This window comes from Bremia lactucae, linkage group LG4 (assembly GCF_004359215.1).
Source record: "Bremia lactucae strain SF5 linkage group LG4, whole genome shotgun sequence".
NCBI classification, from domain to species: Eukaryota; Oomycota; class Peronosporomycetes; order Peronosporales; family Peronosporaceae; genus Bremia; species Bremia lactucae.
This window is the reverse complement of record NC_090613.1, coordinates 6,730,460-6,751,352: the sequence shown is the minus strand read 5'-3', so window position 1 is coordinate 6,751,352 and position 20,893 is coordinate 6,730,460. Positions and strand designations below refer to the sequence as shown.

General features: G+C 45.9%; 6 protein-coding genes across 6 annotated transcripts; 3 read left to right on the top strand and 3 right to left on the bottom strand.

Annotated features, from left to right (window-relative positions):
- Positions 1 to 5,304: 5,304 nt before the first annotated feature.
- CCR75_003109 (uncharacterized protein) lies at positions 5,305 to 8,797 on the top strand (the record flags this gene model as incomplete). The annotated part of the gene is made up of 10 exons (XM_067961206.1): positions 5,305 to 5,565; positions 5,629 to 5,927; positions 5,986 to 6,189; positions 6,303 to 6,372; positions 6,436 to 6,491; positions 6,568 to 6,702; positions 6,761 to 6,885; positions 6,944 to 7,066; positions 7,124 to 8,499; positions 8,544 to 8,797. Exons 9-10 carry the CDS (start codon positions 8,472 to 8,474, stop codon positions 8,795 to 8,797), a joined length of 282 nt encoding a protein of 93 aa, XP_067816325.1. The 5' UTR covers positions 5,305 to 5,565; positions 5,629 to 5,927; positions 5,986 to 6,189; positions 6,303 to 6,372; positions 6,436 to 6,491; positions 6,568 to 6,702; positions 6,761 to 6,885; positions 6,944 to 7,066; positions 7,124 to 8,471.
- On the bottom strand, positions 5,436 to 6,015 carry CCR75_003110 (uncharacterized protein; the record flags this gene model as incomplete). The annotated part of the gene is made up of 4 exons (XM_067961207.1): positions 5,436 to 5,565; positions 5,629 to 5,750; positions 5,824 to 5,916; positions 5,977 to 6,015. 4 exons carry the CDS (start codon positions 6,013 to 6,015, stop codon positions 5,436 to 5,438), a joined length of 384 nt encoding a protein of 127 aa, XP_067816775.1.
- Positions 8,798 to 8,952: 155 nt separating the features above from the next.
- CCR75_003108 (uncharacterized protein) lies at positions 8,953 to 10,725 on the top strand (the record flags this gene model as incomplete). Its single annotated transcript, XM_067961205.1, has 2 exons — positions 8,953 to 10,386; positions 10,453 to 10,725. The coding sequence occupies 2 exons, from the start codon at positions 8,953 to 8,955 to the stop codon at positions 10,591 to 10,593; spliced, it is 1,575 nt and encodes a 524-aa protein (XP_067816326.1). The 3' UTR covers positions 10,594 to 10,725.
- On the bottom strand, positions 10,710 to 12,951 carry CCR75_003107 (uncharacterized protein; the record flags this gene model as incomplete). Its single annotated transcript, XM_067961204.1, has 6 exons — positions 10,710 to 11,270; positions 11,339 to 11,524; positions 11,606 to 11,735; positions 11,768 to 12,130; positions 12,212 to 12,271; positions 12,325 to 12,951. 6 exons carry the CDS (start codon positions 12,949 to 12,951, stop codon positions 10,822 to 10,824), a joined length of 1,815 nt encoding a protein of 604 aa, XP_067816327.1. The 3' UTR covers positions 10,710 to 10,821.
- A 959-nt stretch (positions 12,952 to 13,910) lies between these two features.
- Positions 13,911 to 16,046, top strand: CCR75_003106 (uncharacterized protein; the record flags this gene model as incomplete). The annotated part of the gene is made up of 1 exon (XM_067961203.1): positions 13,911 to 16,046. The coding sequence occupies one exon, from the start codon at positions 13,911 to 13,913 to the stop codon at positions 16,044 to 16,046; it is 2,136 nt and encodes a 711-aa protein (XP_067816328.1).
- Positions 16,047 to 16,305: 259 nt separating this feature from the next.
- On the bottom strand, positions 16,306 to 18,306 carry CCR75_003105 (uncharacterized protein; the record flags this gene model as incomplete). Its single annotated transcript, XM_067961202.1, has 1 exon — positions 16,306 to 18,306. One exon carries the CDS (start codon positions 18,304 to 18,306, stop codon positions 16,306 to 16,308), a length of 2,001 nt encoding a protein of 666 aa, XP_067816329.1.
- Between the last annotated feature and the right edge of the window lie 2,587 nt (positions 18,307 to 20,893).

Sequence of the window (20,893 nt, the reverse complement as noted above, 5' to 3'; positions counted from 1 at the left end):
TAGCTCACGGAGCCATAGCTTCTTCCTCTAACGAGATGACCACTAACAACAGTATTATGTGCCTCATAGAGGATTCGAAACGTTAAATCCTCATCCTGAGGAACAACGATGCGCAGAGTATATGCAGCATCTGTGTAATTAAGCAACATGCCGTTGTCGATAAAAAATCGATGTAAGCTCGCACGCATTTGCCGACAATTTAATGTCCGACTCAGTGCTCTTAAGAGCTCGCAGCAGAGCTGCGCACTGGTCATCCTTGACGTAAGCCGAACAAATTAATTCAGTTATAGGTGACGTTATAGTCGTTAAATGAGAGAGCGCATAATCCAGCCTGCGTGATACCGCACAGCCAAAGTATTCTGCTTGCCAGGCTTATATTCCACTTCAAAATTGTATTCGGCAAAAAATTAAAGCCATCGAGCCATTTTCTGAGAGAGATGGGGCGACTTAGCCGCATTTAGGTTTCGCAGAGCAAGAATCGTGGCATGGATAAGACTATCCTTAATTGCTTCAATAGCATCACTTTCGGTGATAGTCCAACATCTTTATAAGGAGATTAAATAATGGCCTAGCCATATCAGCGCAATTTTCGCTATATTTGTGCAAGTAGGTGGCGAGGCCCAACCACCTACTTAAATCATTTTAATTGTTAGGAACCGGTCAACCAACTATGGTTCTTACCTTAGCGGGATTCGCTTTAAGGCCTCGCTTCCCAATGAAGCACTCTAAAACGGGAATTTCTTCTGCGCCAAAAATGCGTTTAGATGCATTGGCACACAATTTATTTGTAGAGCACTACTAGCAAATGGTCGATGTGAATTTTTTCCACATCCGGCCGACCTTGCTCCGCACGATTATGGACAAAAATGTCATTAAAATAAGTCTGCGTATAGCTAGAAACTAGATAAGGGTGGAAAAGTTGCGCCACTAGACATTTAAATGGAGCCGGGGCGTTGGAGAGCCCTTGCGGCACAACGAACCATTCCCATAGCATACCGCTTGGGGTGCTAATTGCTGTAAGCGGGATATCGTTAGCTCGCATGAGCAGTTGGTAATGACCATCGATTAAGTCAAGGGCACTGTACATCGCGATTCCCACCATATTGTTCTGGAGAACATCCTTTCGAGGTATGGGGGTTTGTGCTGGTATAGTGGCAGCATTAAGCTTATTAAAAGCATGTATAATGCGCCATTCACCATTTGACTTTTTGACACAAAATTTCGGTGATGAAGTGAAGATTTATTCTCGCGTACCATACCATCTTCCTCAGCGCGAAAGTTCTATGAGCTTGGCACGGAAGGAATCGTCAACGACGTCACACTGTTCTTTTGTTAAAGGCCACTGTGCGGGTAACACAGTATTGGTTCCAGGAACCAAGTCGATTTCAAGACGGACACCTCTATCTGGAGGTAAAACCGATGGTGGGTTGGTACAAACCCTTTCTTGAAATTCCTCAACAATAGAATGAATCGATGGGATCTGTAATGACCGATGGCCCACTCCGCGCACAATGTACAGCTTTTTATGTTCTCCCGGACGGCTTCATCCAGAAGAGATGATGATTTTGACTAAATGTTTGGTCGATTAATCACCATCTCAGACAAGTCGCCAGCTCTTGAGGCTCGGCCACACTCATCAATAGACATTTCGTCTAGCTCTAAAACAGCATGTAACGAAGGGATTGCTTCAAGGCTAAATTCTCCTTCGATGCTACCGGTACACCATTTGCAAGCGTATGCAACTGCTCGCTCATATCACTTTCTGGCGTTATAGACGCTTCGCGTCTCTGCTGTCTCGAAGTCGAGACGATACGCCTTTTAGAGGCCGGGACTTCCAAGATTTAAGTTTCTTAACATTTGACCAGAGTTGATGTCCAATCCGACATTCGACGAGGAGTTGTGTAACTCAAAATTCTTGTCCAGTGATTGTTAACGTGTCACTTCACGTGCATCAGAGGGGTTTGACCCGAAATGCCCTGGCAACTTGCCAATAGTATCACAACAGACACTCAGTATGGTTCCACCTCGGCCCACCACGTTCGGTGGACTTAGATGTGCCACTCCAGGATATTAAACCCTTGATGACTCGCCCTAGGCCTATATTGCTTTCAGCATTCAGTGATTTTGAAAAAATTAATTTTGTACTGAAAATTCGTAACTGGAACGAGTGGTACTCGACGGAGTACGTACCCCCTAGTGTTTTTTAACATTTTACTTCATTATTTTAGACATTCCAATGTCTAGCACACTGACATATTCGGTCAGTGAGTCGCGCAAATAGCACTTTTGTTGCTTTGCAAAGGTGGGTCATGACTTCTAAAGCTTTGCTAGAAACATGGCGCGTTGCATTTAAGGTCTTAGACCTCCAATCTATCCATGACTCATGGTATTCAAGCCAGGCCATACCAAGAATGAGATCATATCTCGAATCCAAATCAAGGAAGAAACAGCGTTACACACTGTCAAAGTCCAGAAACTTAATACCTAACTTCAACGGAAATTTAGGAACGGTGACACGAGTCCCAGTCGCTAAGCGATAACTTCTCCTTCTCCCTCCTCAACGAGGCTTAGATTCATGGGTTCCGGTCCGTACGGATGGTACGGGCGGAGCCGACCAACGTAAATCGTAGGATGCGTTCGCATCCTACGTGGCAATTCTATTGTGTACGGCTCCGCCCGTACCATCAGTACGTGGCTTCTTCCGAGGACGGATTTCACCACCCTTTTCAAGAATCTCCAAAAGATTCGTGTGATCGTGATCCAGATTCTCATGTTGAACCTGAAGTTTCTCATGCCGGTTCCGAATATCCTCGAAACTACAATGACTGACGACATCATCTCATCGCGAACAGCATGATATTTTCGTTCGTACTCCAACATGGAGTACGCACTCTTCGAACGGTCTCCCAACCGCTCAATATGGTGAGCCTGCACCGTCTGCTTCAACGAGCGACGCTTGCCGCGCTCGTAGTCAAGTCCCTCCTCCAAATCATGGAGGAAGTGACCAATTTTTCGATCCTTGACATTAGATCCGACATACGATTCGGAGCTAATTTTCCCTCCTCCACCACATCCATTGGTAGATTCCGACGGACGTTTCCTTGTGGAACGTATCCAGAACCACTTTGATGTGAAGGGGCAGCGAACGAGTTATCTTGTTCGCTGGCGTGGTTATCCACCTTAACATGACAGCTGGGAATCTCGTTCCCAGCTGGTTGCTGACGTTGAGGGCCTCGTCCGTCAGTATGAGGAGACCCACCCGATGGTTCAGAAGGCCCATCGGAAAACACGCGCCTGGTGCTTGTAAATTGATTGCAAAACCTCAATCGCATCACGCATGTCAATAGAGATGCGAGCCCTTCCCCAGGGCGAAGAAAGGAAGTAAACATCCCATTTCGCTCGTTTCGTGTTGTCGACACAACGCGTAGAGGGATCACCCCACCCGAGACATGAAAGCCCAGCCTCACGTGACAACCGATGCAATTTATACTTTGCACCGTTTGGAGTTCGTTTCTCAAACTTAACGCGATTCGCGTTAAGTTTTTGAAACCAGGCCTCGCGTCCAATGTCATTGACATTGCGAATGAACGCGCTCCAGGCTTGCATAAGCGATACTTTATCTCGCTTATTGTTGCCACTAAACCAGCGATGCTTAAGAAAGGCATCGAGATAAAAATCTTCTCAGCCCGAAAGTTCTTCGCGCTGGGTTCAAGGCCATGTAGCTTTGTCGCAATAAATAAAGGATATTTGTTGTGAGGAGTAGTTTCTTCAGACAAGCTATTGATTAGACGTTCTGGCAAAAGCCACGGCTTCTTCTCAGGGGCGAGATGAGACATTTTACTGTCTTCACTCCCCTGAGTGGTACCCACTGAAGCAGGGGTACCACAAGAACTTTTATTACGATGGCTTACGCCATCGTCATCACCTTGCACATAACAGGTGCAGGTGACCGTACGGGAGACGGAACGGGCGATGAGGGATCATCCTCATCGTCGGATCCAAATAGACTATTAACTCGTCTATCAGAATGAGCCCTCTCATTCGAAGGCTCATAGTCAACCGCCTGACGTCTATCAGGCGACTGTTCCATTCTCCCCAAGTCGGCCATTTCGTCTGACTCGCACTCATAATCGACCTCTAAAGAGGGGTCGTACTCACGTGGTGAATCACCACGTGCACTCGCAACACCAAGTGTTGTGCGAGTGGAAGACACTACGGTAGACGGAACGTCTACCGCAAGAGATAACAATGCGTCACCCGCGGCTGCACGAACCGCAGCCGAAGGTTCAACACTATCCTCACCCCGCATGAATTGTTCCTTCATGCGATGGAATTTAAAATGATGGATCTGACCAATCAAAATCATTTTAAAAATTAAGTGGTCATTTAGCGACCACTCCACCTAATGACATTCAGAGTGATTGTCGTTTAAGGGAGGGGTGATGTAACGGGGTGTATCGTTACATGAAATTAACAATAAAAGATTGTTAATTAATATTATCCAAAAGGTAGATAATATTTGGAGGAAATTACTTTAAATAGTAATTTCCTGAATTCTTATCCATAAATAGGTATAGACCATTATGTCTATTTATTCCGCAGACTAATCAGCTGTAGAAGTAATCAAAGAGAGTTACGAGATAAGATAGATAAGAATTCATTTACATGTTTAGTATTAGTTTATAGTTAAGACAACATTTACAAAGATAGATTAACAAAGACACTTAACTATATTAATACAGTTTTCATTTTACACTCTTAAGCTAACTTACCTTAAGAGAAGTCTTCCTCTATACGTACAGTGTACGTCACCTAACGAGAGGCACCACTCACATCTGAAGCAGTGTGAAGTGGACTTGTACTGAAACAGTACAAGTCGCAGTGCCCCGTTACAGTGGGTCGCCAGTGGCCTTATGCTCACTGTTGATTTGCGCAATCGGCTCAAAATCGGTCGGCGCGAAAGGGCATCAGCGACGACGTTAAGTCATCCTGGTTTATACTCCACGGAGAAGTTTTACTCCGCGAAGAAAGACAACCATCTCGCCATTCTTTGCGAGATGTGAGGACTGTTTACGGCCGTGCGAAACGAAGCATGGTCCGTATATGCAATGAAAGGTTTATCTTTTAAGAGATAAATCCTAAACTTAGCCAGTGCGTATTTCATGGCAAGGAGTTCCTTGTCATGCACTGGAAAGTTTCTTTCACCTGGTTGAAGCTGATGCTGCATTTGGTATTGCCTTAAGCAATTTTGTCTCGTCAAAACACCGGAAGATAAGATCACATCTTGGCAAAGTGAGCAATGACTGGTAGAGAACAATGTAGTATTGTAAGATGTATATTTGAGCCTCTATGCATATCGCCCATGCTCACAACTCAAGGCTCAGTTCTATTCCAAATCTTATTTGGCCTTTTGCATTTATCTGCTTCGCTTATAACTACTGCTCGACCGCTTCGCTTTGAACCTGACCGAGGAGCCGTTTCACGCTTTCCATGACAGCCGCGAACGTTCCTGACGAACGGTCTTTTAATCCTATAGCTACCAGTATGGGTAGGCCGAGAGAAACGCTAAGCAACCACATATATGCATTCAGTCAGCAAAAACCTTTTGTTTGCATATTAAAACATTACCCAAAGTGTTCTAAGAACTGCCGCGCATACACAAGCAACAGCGGATCGTCGCGTCGCCCCAGACGAACATGAATTTCTGGCTGCAACTTACCGCCAAGCGAATTCTTTTGGTGTGCTTCCACCTGCCGCAGCACACAGATACAGCAGATTACACACTTATAAAAATATATCATTAAAAATGCTTGATTTGCTAACCAAAGTGCCTAATGTGCCTAGCTGTGTCACGACAATGAACACACGGTCTGCGAAGACCGACACAGCTACATTGGTCGGAATACCATTTATATTCTAATCAGAACATAAGCGTTAATCTCGTTACCTACTGGACCGATATATTCATGGGAATACCTTCTGCTCCTTCTTCGTCTGAAGTGCCGACGATATCATCTTCTTCGTCAATAATGCATGTTAAGCAGACTTTACAATTGGTTAAAATTATGGCGTAGGTTTTCTGGTCCGACCATGAAAACAAAGACTTAGCCTTGTCAGCGAAGAAGCTGGAGAAAACGCTTGTAATTTGAGCTTAGAGTACCGTGCCGCGCTGCCTAACGCCCCAATCCAGTAGGTTCTCCTATGCTTCTCCGCGCGAAGTGGCCGATGAAGTCGCGCGGTGCTTGTATGGAATTAGCTTTAAAGATTATTTAGCTTACGACATGGATCTCGGTCATTTTCAGGCATAATGGACGGCTATGATCACCTATTTAAGCTCCTTCTGATCGGCGATGCTGGTGTTGGGAAGAGCAGGTATTTTAATGTTGCTTTCAACTTGCCAAAAGCGTATACTTACTTCTTAATATGCCTGTGTAGTATGCTTCTTCGATTCACGGATGACACATTCGACGACAATTTGCAAAGTACAATTGGTAAGAATCAAGGCCAGTAGAGAGAGATTGAATTTTGGAAAGTTGGTGGCATACACTAACTTAAGAGATGTGCAAGGTGTGGACTTTAAGGTGAAAATGATGCAGGTGGATGGCAAAAAGATCAAAATGACAATTTGGGACACTGCTGGTCAAGAACGTTTTCGCACGCTGACCAGCTCTTATTATAGAGGGGCTCAGGGCATCGTTCTTGGTAAGACCTGGCTACGGTGAGACGATAATGAAATATTTGTAACTTAATTCTTTTTTAGTCTATGACGTCGCTCGACGGGATACGTTTGAGAACTTGGACCTTTGGCTGCAAGAAGTGGAAGTTTATAGTCCAGCTGGAGGACGCGATGTGGTGAAGTTGCTTGTGGGCAACAAAATTGATAAGGTATAGAGAACTTAAAATCTTTTAAGGCTCAATTCTTACATTCTCGGGCTCTTTGTAGGACAGAGTGGTGAGCCGCCGAGAGGCGGAAGATTGGGCGCGGTCTAAAGGTATGCTTTTTGTCGAAAGCAGCGCGAAGACCAAAATTGGCATTCAGCAAGTGTTTAACGAAGTTGTGCAAAAGGTGAATTTTATTCATTTCTGATGTTGCCGTGTGCAAACGCTAAATTAATGGCTGTAGATCCTTGAAAACCCTGCATTGCTGTCTATTACGGCACCGCGTGGTCGTGGGCGAAAGCTTGATGGAAAGGCAGAGAAGAGTGGTAGTAGTGGTGGAAGTGGTTGCTGCTAGAAACCCTTATGTCTGTTTGTGACACCCGCTTCTTTTGTGCTTGTTGCACATTGCGATGCGAGGTTCTGTCGCAAGTTGTCGCTGCAGTAGCACAGCTTTCCGTTGTGATTACTTAGACTTTAGGCTATATTCACCAGAGAAGATAAAAGCGCGAGGTTGCAGCGGCTATTTCGAACAAAGTTAGCAATACATGTTTATGAGTCTGATTTTGGCCTGCATGATGAAACAATCTACGAGATATTTTTAGAAAAATGCATTCACACCCTTTTTCCTAATTTCACACCCTTCATGCGTCTCCCTCCTTATTCCCGATTTTCCAAAATTACAAAATCTTCCACGTTGTGGGATGTTTCAAGTAAATGCCACTGCAACTACCTCTCTCTGCTTCCGTGAAGCGCGCGCAAATCTGCTACACACTGAGTAATGGATTCTTGGACGGAAAAGCGACACCGAAGTGGCAAAGTTGGCTTCAGGATAACTACTGCTTTGAGTCTGTATGCATCCGGCGACGTACAGCGCTAGCTCGATACGGCCTCTACCCATTAAACATGCCACTTCAAAGACTTGACGTCACGGACGCTGGAAACCCGGTAGTTATCGACTGGGACGCCCCTGTGCGCGTCACCGTGTGCGAAAGTTGAAAATATTACGCAAAATGCTGCGAGAGCATGCGTATACTCTTGAAGGAGGTACTGCAGAAGATAGTGCCATCGCACCCGCATCCGAATCATTTCGCCAGCCGCGCCAGCGGCTCTTCCACCGAGGTACCCTCCAAGTTCATAGAGAATTTCAATTCCGGCATAGATGGCCTGTCCATCATAGTGGTCTACTTGGACAGTTTGAAGCTTCCGGCGCTCCAAAATGAGATTTATTAACTCACAGCCATTATAAGTACAAAGGCTGGCTAGTCACTCTTCGGCCTCACTCTCTGCTCCATCTTGGCACTTTGCGACAGCTCTTGTGATTATGACGATGCGGACATCCTTGATTGGTAGCAAATATGCAAAAGCGAAATGCCGCACACGAGAATATACGCTCGATTACAGTGGAGGAGCAGGCTGACTTACAGCCAAACTGACCAATAGAAGGATCATAGTTTTAAAACTCGTTGAGTAGTTGGCTGTACTGTTGGGATGCGACGTTGAAGATGTAAAATTACAACGTTGTGTTGCCGCTCTCACAAGTAGTCGACAATTTGCGCAAGTAATCATCAATCAAGCAGACTGTTTTATTTGCAATGTCCACGACCTCTTCAGATGAAAGCGGTGCGTTGCCAATGATGTTGCTCTTGCTCTACCGATTATTTAAGATCGTATCGCTACTCCCATAGACGCTAAGAAAAGGTCGGAATGCTTGGAACTGTTCCGCGCACTAAAGAATAAGGACGAGTTGTCAAGGTCTTGTAAAGAAATAATGAACATGATAACTGCGAACGACAAGGGTGTTATGGAAAACGAGCCGCTCAACACTTATGGCGGTAGCCGCCTGCGCGGTGGTATCAGCCACGCTGCACTGCAACGCCGCTTCACTGGCAAGATGTCCGGCGTCAGACTTTCCGGCTAGAGTTTTAAAGTTGCCAGAATTACTCACTCGACTTTTACAGCGTCAAGTAGGAGACGGTGTAGAGAAAAGTTGATCCGAATTCGTTAAAAATTGTAATCGCTTTTTCTAGTACTATTTTTGTAACTTTCTTGAATGGCAAAAAATAATATAATCGAATGGAGCTGCTAATTCGTCGCTCTACGTCAGCTTGTGCACTACCACAGGGACACATTATCATAGCAACCTACCGCTCCAAGCGAAGCCAGGCCAAGCGTGAGGTCTTGCGTGTTTCTAGCGGGTTCAATGCCGTCGAAAAGAAGATTACATGGAAGGAGATAAAAAGGCATAAGGATCAGCATAAGGCTGAGCGAGACAAAACGCTTCCGAACGCGAAACGACCACAGTATCCAACGGTAGAGGAGCTTGACCAAAAATGGGCTAAGATACGTATGCGAACGAAGGCCGTTCCTTCTGCTGTGTTGCCGGCCCGAGCTCGCAAGGAGATCGAGAACAAAAGACGTATGTGGCGACTAGGTCTAATAACGGACGACGAGGAAGAGAAGAACGGAGGCGCAGGAGCCTTTGAGCCTCGCAGCAAAGGTATTACAGGTCATCAATCGAAATTCGAGCGTAAGACCTCGTCCACGTCTAATGATGGACGCTCGTCTAAAGCAGAAAAGGAGGCGAATGAGGAGCGATATCGAACTACTGGGCGTCTCCCACCGAGGCGAGCGGTTTCAATGAAAGAAAAGCAGTTTACCAACATCCAAGTAGCACCAGAGAATGTGGTGGATCGCGAATTTTTGATTCCAGACGAACCGGCCAATTCAAAGGCGTTGGATCTGGCAGTGATCGGACGTCCAAATGCCGGAAAGTCGTCCATTATGAACAGGATGTTGAACGTGACAGTGTCAGCGGTCTCGCCAAAATACAACACTACGCGTGACCGTGTATTAGGCATATTTACGGAAGGCCATGTGCAGCTCTCGTTTTACGATACACCGGGTCTAATCAAACCAAAGGAAAGTCACGAGTACGTGCAGACACTGGTGACTACGGCTGCAGAAACGCTTCAAAGTGTGGATTTGTCACTATTGGTCGTGGATTCAGTAAAGCGTCTTGATGAGCCGGCTTTACAGGCGCTGGAAAAGGTATTGATAACGTCAGCGCAAGTGTGCTCCCCAACAATGCTCGTGATGAACAAATTCGACCTCGTAGGCAAGCGCGAGCAGATAAATTTGGAGTATAAAGTGAAGGAGGTATCTCAGATGGTTAAAGAGATTTACGCCAAGCACTTTGACTCTAATGGATCGTCTTTGCGCATAGACCCACTTGCTTACATTGGTGAAAACTGTGTAAAAGTGTCGGCTACAAAAGGTTATGGTATGGACAGGCTGAAAAAGACTTTGCTTTCATTAGCAGTCGACCGACAGTGGAGCTATCACTCGTCCATAAGTTCCGATTTGTCGGACTTAGACCTAGTGACTGAAATAATACGCGAAAAGCTTTTTCGGCGATTTAATAAAGAACTACCTTATGCATTTGTGCAGGAAAACGTCGGCTGGACAAAATTCAAGGATAAGAGCATTCGCATCGATCAAGATATATTCGTACGTCATTTCGTTGAATAATTGCAATAATCTACATAAAATTAATGTAATAAATGACCTCTGTAGGTTCCTGCTGCTCGCATCCGCAAGATGGTGGTTGGGCAAAACGGTAATACCATCCGCTCTGTGGGCATGGCGGCTCGTGATGAAATTGAGCTGTTGCTTAAGTGTCGTGTACACTTGTATCTGAACATCCGCGTTCGATAGATTGTATGCAGAATGATATATTCGGCAAGCTTATTTCTCGATTATTCGACAATAGTCGACAGCAATGCGTCTGCTGGCATTATCCCTTTAAATAACGATACAAATTTAACGATGGATTATTTTTATACTCAAGTATACTTTTTTAACCTTATCAATCTGCACAGCTGAGCCGCTAAAAGTAGCTGAACATTCCAGCTGTAATTTTAAGGAACATTGTGCTTCTCAAAGTTACTCATTGTTTCTGCCGATGACTCCCATAATCTGCAGTGTCATGTTTTCGCCGCCACAAATCACCGCGCACTGATTCGGATGGGCCGTCACAGCAGTAATGATATTGTTTGTAGATATTTGAAACCGATCTAGTCGCTCAACTGCTTGTAGTTCAAATTCATTAGGCTTCGCTTCATGTTCCTTACAAGGTTCATAAATCTGGGCTGGAAAAGAAGCTCTGATAGTTCGCAATTGGTGCAAATCAATTACATTTAAACTTGCGGCATCATGGATACCCGTGCACATAATCGACTTGTCAAACAGCATAGTTCCCGCACAGCGGTGACTGGAAAGCCAAGAGTTGCGGAATGATCGTGGCAAAAGATTGCGTGAAATTTCATTTTCTGGAGGAGCTGCGAGCACCGTTGGCGATGGATCGGCCTTCAGTTTTTCCCTTGGCACCACTTCTGTAAAAAAAACATGCAAATATCGTTAGGTCTGCAAGAGCGATCAACCTTATAAACACAGCACATACTACGATTCAATGTATAAAGTTTAAAAATTGAGCCATTGAGATAATCGAGAACTACCACCCAGTCATTGCGTAATTGGCACAGCACATGGGCTTCTGACTCGGGTACTAGACGCATCGATATGATACCGGGGGATCCGTACCGGCTTGATAGTAGTACGGACTCTAACAATGCGGCCGACAAGTAAGCTGTATATTTCACAAGACAAAAACAAATCAATAGCTGCTCGACACGTTATCAGAGTGTACAGCGTTTGATAATAAACCTACGCTTGATCATATCCAAAATGTTGAATGATGCCTTCCGCTGCGGCACGGGCTTTGATCCAAATGCTGGAATAACTTTGTGCTTAATATCGTAAGTCTGTAAATAAGTTGTACCGTTCGAGAGTGATAATAACTACATTAAATTGGAGAATCAAATATTCATACCATAAGCATTCCAGCCTCGTTGCCGCATACAATAAGTTGTTTATTGGGAGAAAGCACCAATGCATTTATTGGCAGCGATCCTGCTAGAAAACTAAACACTGGGCGCAAGGGATACCGTGCGTCCCACATGCGAATAGCTCCATCCATGTCGCCAGCAATTATATTTTCCTGTTTAATATTTGGCTTCTTCGAATGCCGAGAGTTTGGCATTGTAATTTCTATCGGATGTAGGTATACAAAATCATTGTATCCACTAGAAGGTTGAGTTAAGCTCTTCAATACTTTGTAAGGTTTGTCCGGAAACTTGCGCAAGTCGAATACATAAATCTCATTGCGATTTGTAAATGAGCATGCGATTTCGTCCTTTCACACATAAGAATTGTACCACGTACGGTCAAAACAATGATCAATTTGCTAGAGCTCTTTCTACACATCTCCTTGTACCTCATTCATCGGGTTCCAGCGAATGCACTTGACTTCATATGGTGTAAATATCGTGTGGATCTGCACGAAACCATCAGTAAAGTCATACTTGGAGAACACTGAAATATGCATACCGGATGCATTTTTCTCTCAGCTACATTCAAATCTTCTCTCGTTTCCTTCATTTTATTTTTGAGTGGTTTCTGCCCAATGTTCAAACTATGGTGAAACACGTCGTCGAAGTCATAGATAGCAACGATCCCATTGGATGCGCCTGCTGCGAGCAAAATTCCCTGAGCGTCAAACTCTAGACAGCTGGCGTAAAAGTTTTCGGTGCTTAATTGGCCTGCAGCTTGTTCCCAATGCGGAGACAAGTGAAGCTTTAGCGGCAGTCGTTGAAAGTGTGAGAGTGCCCAGCGCACTAGCTGTTGCTTTCGTCTTCGCCGGGAATGTTGCCTTCCGCTGATAAAACGCTGATCCGAGGCACAGCCTACGAGCTCACGAAACTGTAGAATGCCAACCAAGTCCTCTCTCGCCTCTCGGCATATTAATGCTTTACGCTTATTCATATGTAACTCTGGCTCATCTTGGCCTCGTGCGTCCTCCAATAGGTATTGGGCTTTGTAAAGCTTATTTGAACTTGATATGGAGACCACAGTGGTGGCGTCGTCACCTTCATGGCTGTCGATAGAGCCGACGCTGATGCGGCGCGTCTGCTTACGCTGAAAGAAAGTGGTTATCCGTTCCTGCTCGCGCTTCATTAACCAAAATTTACCTCGAAATAATTTTTAAATTGATTTGAAAGGTTTTCCATAGCCATGTCGACAGCCGGATGGCATTAGAAACAGCGCTATAAAGATATTATTATTTGGGGATAGCGAAATAGCATCGACAAGCAGCCCGCTCCATGTTCGCTATGCAATAAAGACACTGCAGCGTTGCATGCTGTAATCATTAGGCCTTTCGCTTCCACGAGCGGCTACACGAAAATTGAAATTTTCATTTTACGGTTTGTAAAAATGACTTATCCTAGTACGAATGAGCGAATGTTGCTGGCACTTTTGTTGGGATGTCGTGCTCGTGACCGCAGCTAGTCAGCTGCTGTCAAGATGTCAAGCAATCATATTTTCATCTACAGCATCTATAAGTTGCAGTCCAAATGTTGGCATGGCAAAGTGAGCTGACTTCTGGTCACCGAACGGCGCCCGCTGATTAACAAAAAGCTGGAACCTTAGGGCGATCTGACCATCTTGACGGAATTTTCCTGATTTTGGGATTTTCTTGCGCAGCCGCCTTTATCCCACTTCATTTGAAGTATTGTCAGATCAAGATATTATAATGGCTTTTTTGACGGAAGCTGACACAGAGCCATCACTCCTAAATCCCTCGTATCTTCCACAATAAGAAGGCTAAAAGTTGTAAATTGGTTGGTTCTCGATGTTTGTATGCAAACGCCAAAGACCAGGAACTTTAATCCACCCTCTTAACGTTTGCCTGCCAACCATCATGCTCTATGCTTAATACTAGGCTAGTAGACGCCTCTCCAGAACCCTTCCTTGATTGCACGCACAAGCGAAAACGCTGCGCAGAAGTCGCGACGAAATTTAATAAACGCCGCCCAGAAACCAAGTGAATAAGATCCGCCCTTACTTTGGTCGTTCCTCTGTGCTACCGCCAGGTCCACGTCCCTATTGACGATCGCGTCGTTGCCTTTATGCTCATGACTGAGACGTACCAACCGGCAGGCGCCTCCATCGCCGCAAATGCTGCAGTGGATCCCGACGGCGAAATATTTAATGAGCGTTTGCGCCTCAAAATTCAGCCGAGTCCGCCCAAGTTTCCGTACCGAGATGAACCGTTTGAGCTGACAGTGTATCTCGTCGATACGGCTGACCACCTTAAATCCGGTGTGAAGGTCCCACTTAACGTGGAACTCTACGCTGCCGAAAAAATGATGCCCGTAGAGAAAGATATCTTGCACATTGACCCAAGTACGAATGCTGTAATGAATGGCGACGGCATTTGCAAGCTGCGCATGAGCATCAATGAGTGCTCCATGGCGCTCGGTAATCGTAAATTTGTCGTTCATATTTCGGCTGCCTCCATCAAGGAAAATATTCATATAAATGTCACTCCCGCCTTCACCTCGGAAATGACGGTGATCCAGCATCGGTTGCTCATTCAGGAAAAGCTTCCTGAGCTCTGGTACAAGGACGAAGGTGGCCGCGACAAGTGCATGACGCTGCCAATCTTTCTTGTAAATGCCAAGAATGAACGGGTGGGTAACCGCCCTGTGCCGCTACGGGTCACGCTGCTCTATGAAAATGAGCACCCGGTCCTTAAGCAGGACATTCTCAAAATGTCGCCGGACTGCCAGCGTATCGTTGATTCGACGGGGAAGGCTGTGCTCAAGCTTCGTATCGAAGACGTATCCAAAAATCATCAAGGACAAGCGTTTCGGCTGAAGGTAGAAGCCGATACTGCGCAATCTCCACTTAACTTTGATGTTGCATATGATTTAAGCTCGTCCATTTCAGTACGCTCGAAGCGCAACAAGCGTCGGCCCGGCAAGAGCACACCGGCCCAGATTACTCACCACATTATCGCTGGTGCGTCGACGCCGCTGTCTTCATCTTCATCCCCTGGCTCCAGTGCCGAGCATGAAATTATCTTAGCAAGAGCATTTGGTACGGCCGCTTTCTCAGCAGAGGATCGCCGAAAGAGAATGCGCATTGGAGAAAGTTTGTCCCCTGGAACTCCTCGCATCAATGGCAGTCCTCAAGCTGCCAATTCACTTACAGGTGCCATGGAAAGCATTCTTACTTGGACTGGTGGAGTTGTGAATGGACTTCACCAGTTGGAGTGGCAGACGGTGGGCTATGAAAGCAAGACTGACGGCATGGCAGATCCTGAGCGACCTATTTACCGGTGCCCAGCATGTTGGCGCTACAAGGATGTGATGACGTACGAGACGGCTCAGCATGACACAAAATGCCTAATTGCCAATCTATTACTTACTTATGCTACGGACACTATGGGTCACCTCGACTTCGTGCTGAAGGGAATTGAGCGGTTTCCAGCAATGATTGCGAGTGCACAGGCTGCCGCTCAGAAAGCAGCTGTGAAGCCTATAGGTCAATTACATGGTCAGATGCCGTCGCTGGTAAGCCCACAGAACGCCGGTATGATGGGCGTTAACCCTCTAGCGGACGATTCGTCGTCAAACCAGCAAATGATGAGCATGATGAACTCGAACATGGGTAGCAATGCCACTACAAATCAGTTTACTATGACCAAAAGCTCGTCAGCAATGTTAACGACGACATCGGGCGCGATGAATGGCCTCGCAGGAATGGATGGCCCTCCTGGACTATTCCGCAATAATTCTGGTGGCCTCACTGAATTTATGCGCTCACTAGATGAACACGATTCGAGTGAGTCAATATTTTATCAAAATCTTACTGGCAATGGAAACCATCACAACGATAGTGGCAACAGCCAACTCGCTGATGCGATTGAGATGCAAATATTCTATGTAGTAGCGCGCATGGTCACGCTTAATGCTAGCAATGCTATCGGGTTTCCAGCATTTGACGTTAGCATGAATTTACTAGGTTTCTACCAAGAAGGGCGCGAAAATGCTACGACTGAAGTGGTATTTGTTCCTGCAAGCGACATTCCTGCCATTTCTCAAGGGGAGGTTTTGGAAACACAGCGATTGCTGCAGGCCGAAATGAAAGGCAACAGCTCTGCAGTGCACACACTAGCTCGGTGCAACAACGATTTGGTAAAATTAAAGGAGGACGTGATCCTTTTTCACTGGAATGCGAAGGACCGGATCACACCAAAGTGGTAATAAAGTTGTTGCGATCTATTGATCTATATAGACACGAAGTGACTATGGCGAATACTAAGGGCACTAACTCAGCACAGCCAATGTCGTGATTTACATTGTGTGCAACCCTCCACAAATTAATGTCTGAAAGTCACAGCCTCTTGCGGGTATCACCATTGCAAGATATAAGGTTGCTGAGAAGTTATAAGAGAAGTAGCTAAATGAATAATATAAACTTAAATGAACTGAAACGCTAAGCCATCTTTGCCTACTATTTCATTTAATCTCTTACGATCAGTCGGCGGAAACCAAGTGTCACGGGGTGCTTCAAATTGGTCAATGAACGCATTGTCTTTTTAAATTTTGGCTTTGGAGGGAGACATCGGCCATTAATGCTGATAAGAATATCTCCAACAGCCACAACTTTTGAGCGGCGAGCCTGCCCAGGTCCAATGTGCTTCACATACACCACCAAAGTGTTTTCACGATTTAAATCTTCGTAGCAGGCGAAAAGAACCCCGAGTCTCCCCCCGCTCCAGAGAATGCTGTATGTTGATGTAATTGTTTCGTTTCTACCATACACAGATTCTTCATCTTTCTCGTGAAAAGTTGTAGCAAGTAACGTTTGCTTGTGATCTGATGAATTTCCTTGCGTGCGAAAGCGCAGCACAACTGGCCTGGATGCAAGGCGTAGAAGTGTGCGAAGTTCCGTTGAATTCAAGCCTAACGTATCCCAGTTGTTAATAGAGACGAAAAAATGTCCGACCGCGTGGCTTGGCAAATCGAGCGTGGAATTCTTAAGAATTTTGTGAACAATTGGATACTGACGTCGAGCGGTAGCTGTACGTCCTGATTTGTCATGAAATATCTCAAGTTGAAGCCCTAATTGGGATGAAGTCCAAATCACCTCGTATTCGTGCTGATTGCGCAATGAAGACGCTTGTTGAGGACAGATACGCTGCAAGGCTGACGTTGCAGCTGAGTCGTAGTGAGCGTTTCTCTTAAGAGCACCCCCAGAATCAGATGGATTTTCTTGATACAGACTTGAACATCTTTCGAACACTTCGTCTTTGCCGCTAATATCATCACATTCATGCGAGCGAAACACAAGTATTACCGGCTTTGGAAGTGCTAACAGATCTCGGCACAGGTCATTCAGCGCAAGGCTTTCAAATCGTTTGCCGTTTATCGACATCAATTCAAACCCGTATCGCAGAAGCTCCAGATTGGCTGATGATCCTTTTCCAGTCAATCGATTTACTACTGCTGCACCCGAAATGGCATCTTCCACCAACGTCAATCCTAGAGGTCCATCCATCCATTCGATAACAATATCGCTGCTCTTCAATTTTTGGTAGCATTTGTTTTTTTCTTCTTGAAAACAAGTATACGCCGAGCGATGAGCTCTTGGAGCTTTTAATGCTTGCGATAATTCTCTGCAGCGAAAGTCACTCTCTTCCCTGCTTATGGTTGGCAAAGAAATTCTTCGAATAGCCTTCTGAGAAGATTTAAAGCGACTCGTATACTCCTTTGATTCTTCGCTTGCGGATTGGCTATCACACCAACCCTCTCTTTCATGGCGCTCAAATGTAAGCCTCGCTGGACGTGGACATGTTTCGAGATACTTTGTCGTCATATCAAGTCCAGCCGCAATTGCATCTTTGCTATTAACTGCCACAAGCACGTCGCCAACGCGAACACGTGAAGGTGATGAAAAATCGCCGTTAACATTATGTGTACTTTGACCAACGACCCGAGTAACAACAGGGACATCACGAATTCCATCTCCCATAAAGACCACCCCCAATTTTTGACGAGCAAGGACCACATCAAAGCGTATGCGATTCCCGCAATTTGATGACCGAAATCGTATGATTGAAGGGCTGTTGGACATTTTTACTAACACGATTGCTGCCTCAGTGTCCATTGCATGGACTTTCTTGCCTGCTACTGTCTCCAAAACATCACCTGGGCGAATTCCAGCTTCCCACACATTCAATGCCGTGACGGTACCCACTTTTAACTCGGAATTTTCGTCCGATATAGACGCGCAGCCACTATTTTCTGATTCTCGAGAGGTTGTCAGTGTAAACCCGGGGGCACCACCATTCCAAACGAGAAAGCGAAGGCAGCCAAAGTCCTCGTGCGTGGAGCCCCAAGAACACGGACTATATATCGTTGACTGAATCATCTTTGTTGCAGGAGTGGTAGCTGAGCGCCTATGTTTGCCGGCATTGCAGTATTTTGAGGCGAAAACGCTTCGTAAGCGTTCGAGTGGCATCTTTGAGGTGGCAAGAAGCAAACAAAAGTGAATGGCATATTGGATTCAAGAAAGCATGGGCTTGATAATGGCTTGATTGATGGAAACCTCAGCACCTGCCTTCGTTAATCCATGTAATTTTGCATTTGTCCAAACGCATCTGCAAATGAAACACCTTAATTAATAACTTAAGACCACCCTGAAGTAGATTGCTCGACCCAACGCTGACGGAACCATAATTAACATTGTAGCATCTCGGTAAGGAATACATATATAATTATTCTACCAAATGTAGACTACCAGATGCGCTCGCGAGTCTTCCTCTCCTAGGAAGCTTTTAGAGTGAATTTAGGTGCGGATAGCTGAGTTTATAATTTGTAAAGGGCTATGTGTTACACGCATTCTAGTTGTTTCAGGCTAGTTACGAAATACCTGAAAAAGGTGAAGTAGCGGCCAACTACTTAGCGCCTGTCAGACTAAAAGCTTCGGTCAGCTTTGGCTGCAGGAAACGGCTTGGGTGGACAAGAAGGAAGAAAGGAAGAAAAGTAAGACATATAACGCAAAATAATAATGACAGAATCCTTTTATTCTAGTCCTACAGACTTCTTATTTGACCACTAAGCAAGTTTGCCAACGAACAGGTTACGAGCCCAAGCTCATGAGAAGAAAGACGATATCGACATGGCCCAGGAACCGCCGATAGGCAGTTACGAAAGGGCTGCGTCGGAGCCTGCTGTGGTCGTCCCTCCTCACGCTCACGGAAGGAGCGCGGTTACCAATGCGCTAGAGAAGGTTCTCACGATGCTGAGCGGCATGAACGAATGCATGAAAAAATGGAATTGTCGCAGGAGAGAATTGCTGAAGACGAGCGCATGCGAGGCGCTGCTGACAGCGGCATGTTCAGCTCAATGCCCAGTGCTGACTTCTCAGGCAATCTACATCGAGGCGCTCTCGACTGCCAGGCTTGAGAAACCATCAACGCCGCGTCTTGCGGGGGGAAGGCTTGACAGGTTTAGGCCCGCAGTACGTCAAGATGCGCCTCAACGCGCACAGACGCCACCTCGCCCGCCTGTCTTATTGCCCTCGTACCAACAGGTGCCGCAAATCTCAGTGCAAGATCCTAGAACATTTCAGTATCGGACTTTCGATGCAAGGCAGCGCAAGCCTGCAATACGCAAGTTCGACGGGACTGAGGTTTACGTTAGACTCAGGTCTTTTTTTGATTAGGCAAGACTTTTTGAGACAGGTGGACATTGCTCAAGAATCGTGCAGATTTCTTTGGACCGAAAAAGTGAAGACAGATGTACTACCACAGCACTGGACAGGCACTGCGGAACGCTGTTTTAATAAGCAAGTTGACACTTGGTTGTCTGTGCTACAAACTGTGCAGTACGTGATGCAGCGTATGCTTGTCACGTTCAAGAACGTGCTCACTGCGGCTCAAGCAGTAAACCAAATACGACAAAATGGACTTCTAGCGCTCGTAGTCAGAAAAATTTTGTACCTCGTTGCGGTCAGCGATGCAGCTGGTGGGGCCGAGCAGCAGGTGCTACGCTTCGCCTGAACTATCAATATGATCGAGACTCAATCTCAATCGTCTGCGCAAAGTGCGCTAATTCTTCAGCATGCACGAGGTAGTCGGCTCGATGCGTCTGGTACTTCGCCATCATAAATGACGTGCTTTTGTAAGAGAAGTGATCGCTCATGTGGAAGAGTCGACGTTGCGGAAAGAGACACATACCCGCTATCAATATGGAATGGCAGGACACGTCAAGATTGATTGTAGAAACAAGAAAATTGGCAACACAAGTGGAGGTCGTCGAGGCAACGGCGGTGAAAATATTGTGCTAGCAATTGGCGAAGGCGCCAGTGCCAAAAAACTCGCGTCATGCTCAGTTGGCCACGACACTAGCGATTGGGAGCGTCACCGATTGTGGTGGCGTCGAATGGATTCTGGACAGTCGATCAAGTCGACATCTAGCCTACAATTTGTCTTTTTTAAAAATTCAAAAGTGTGCAAACTTGAGTGCCGTCTGGCTGATGGAGGCTCAGTCAAGCTGTCACGTGTCGGTGGCGTGGTACTTGCTGTAGGCGACGGAGGGATACACGTTGACTGACGGCTATCTCGCGCCAGAGCTATAATTCCGTATGGCAACACGAAGCTCGAGCGCAAGGGGTATGAAATAGCGTATGATGGCACAAACGGACACTAGCAAGGTGCAGAGAACTTAAATTGGAGACAGTGGAGCTGGTATGTATTCCGAGTGCTTCTAGTGACCTTTTAATGGCGATAGTAACTTAAGAAATATCGGACAATCCGGCCAAGGACATGCAGGATAGATCATTGTTTCACTTTCACGAGCGTCTAGGTCAATTTGCTTACGACGCGGTTAAGCGGATGCGTCCAGCGTCTGGTATAAAATTTACGGACCATTCACGACAAACAAGTGTGTCATGCGCTGAAGGGAAGCAAACCAAGAATGCGCAGTCGCACAAGGACACGGGTGCTCACACGCTGATGGACTGTATTGGCAATGTCATATAGTCGGACCTTAAGACAAGGGACCGACTTGGAAACCGTTACTTGACTAATTTCGTGGATCACAAG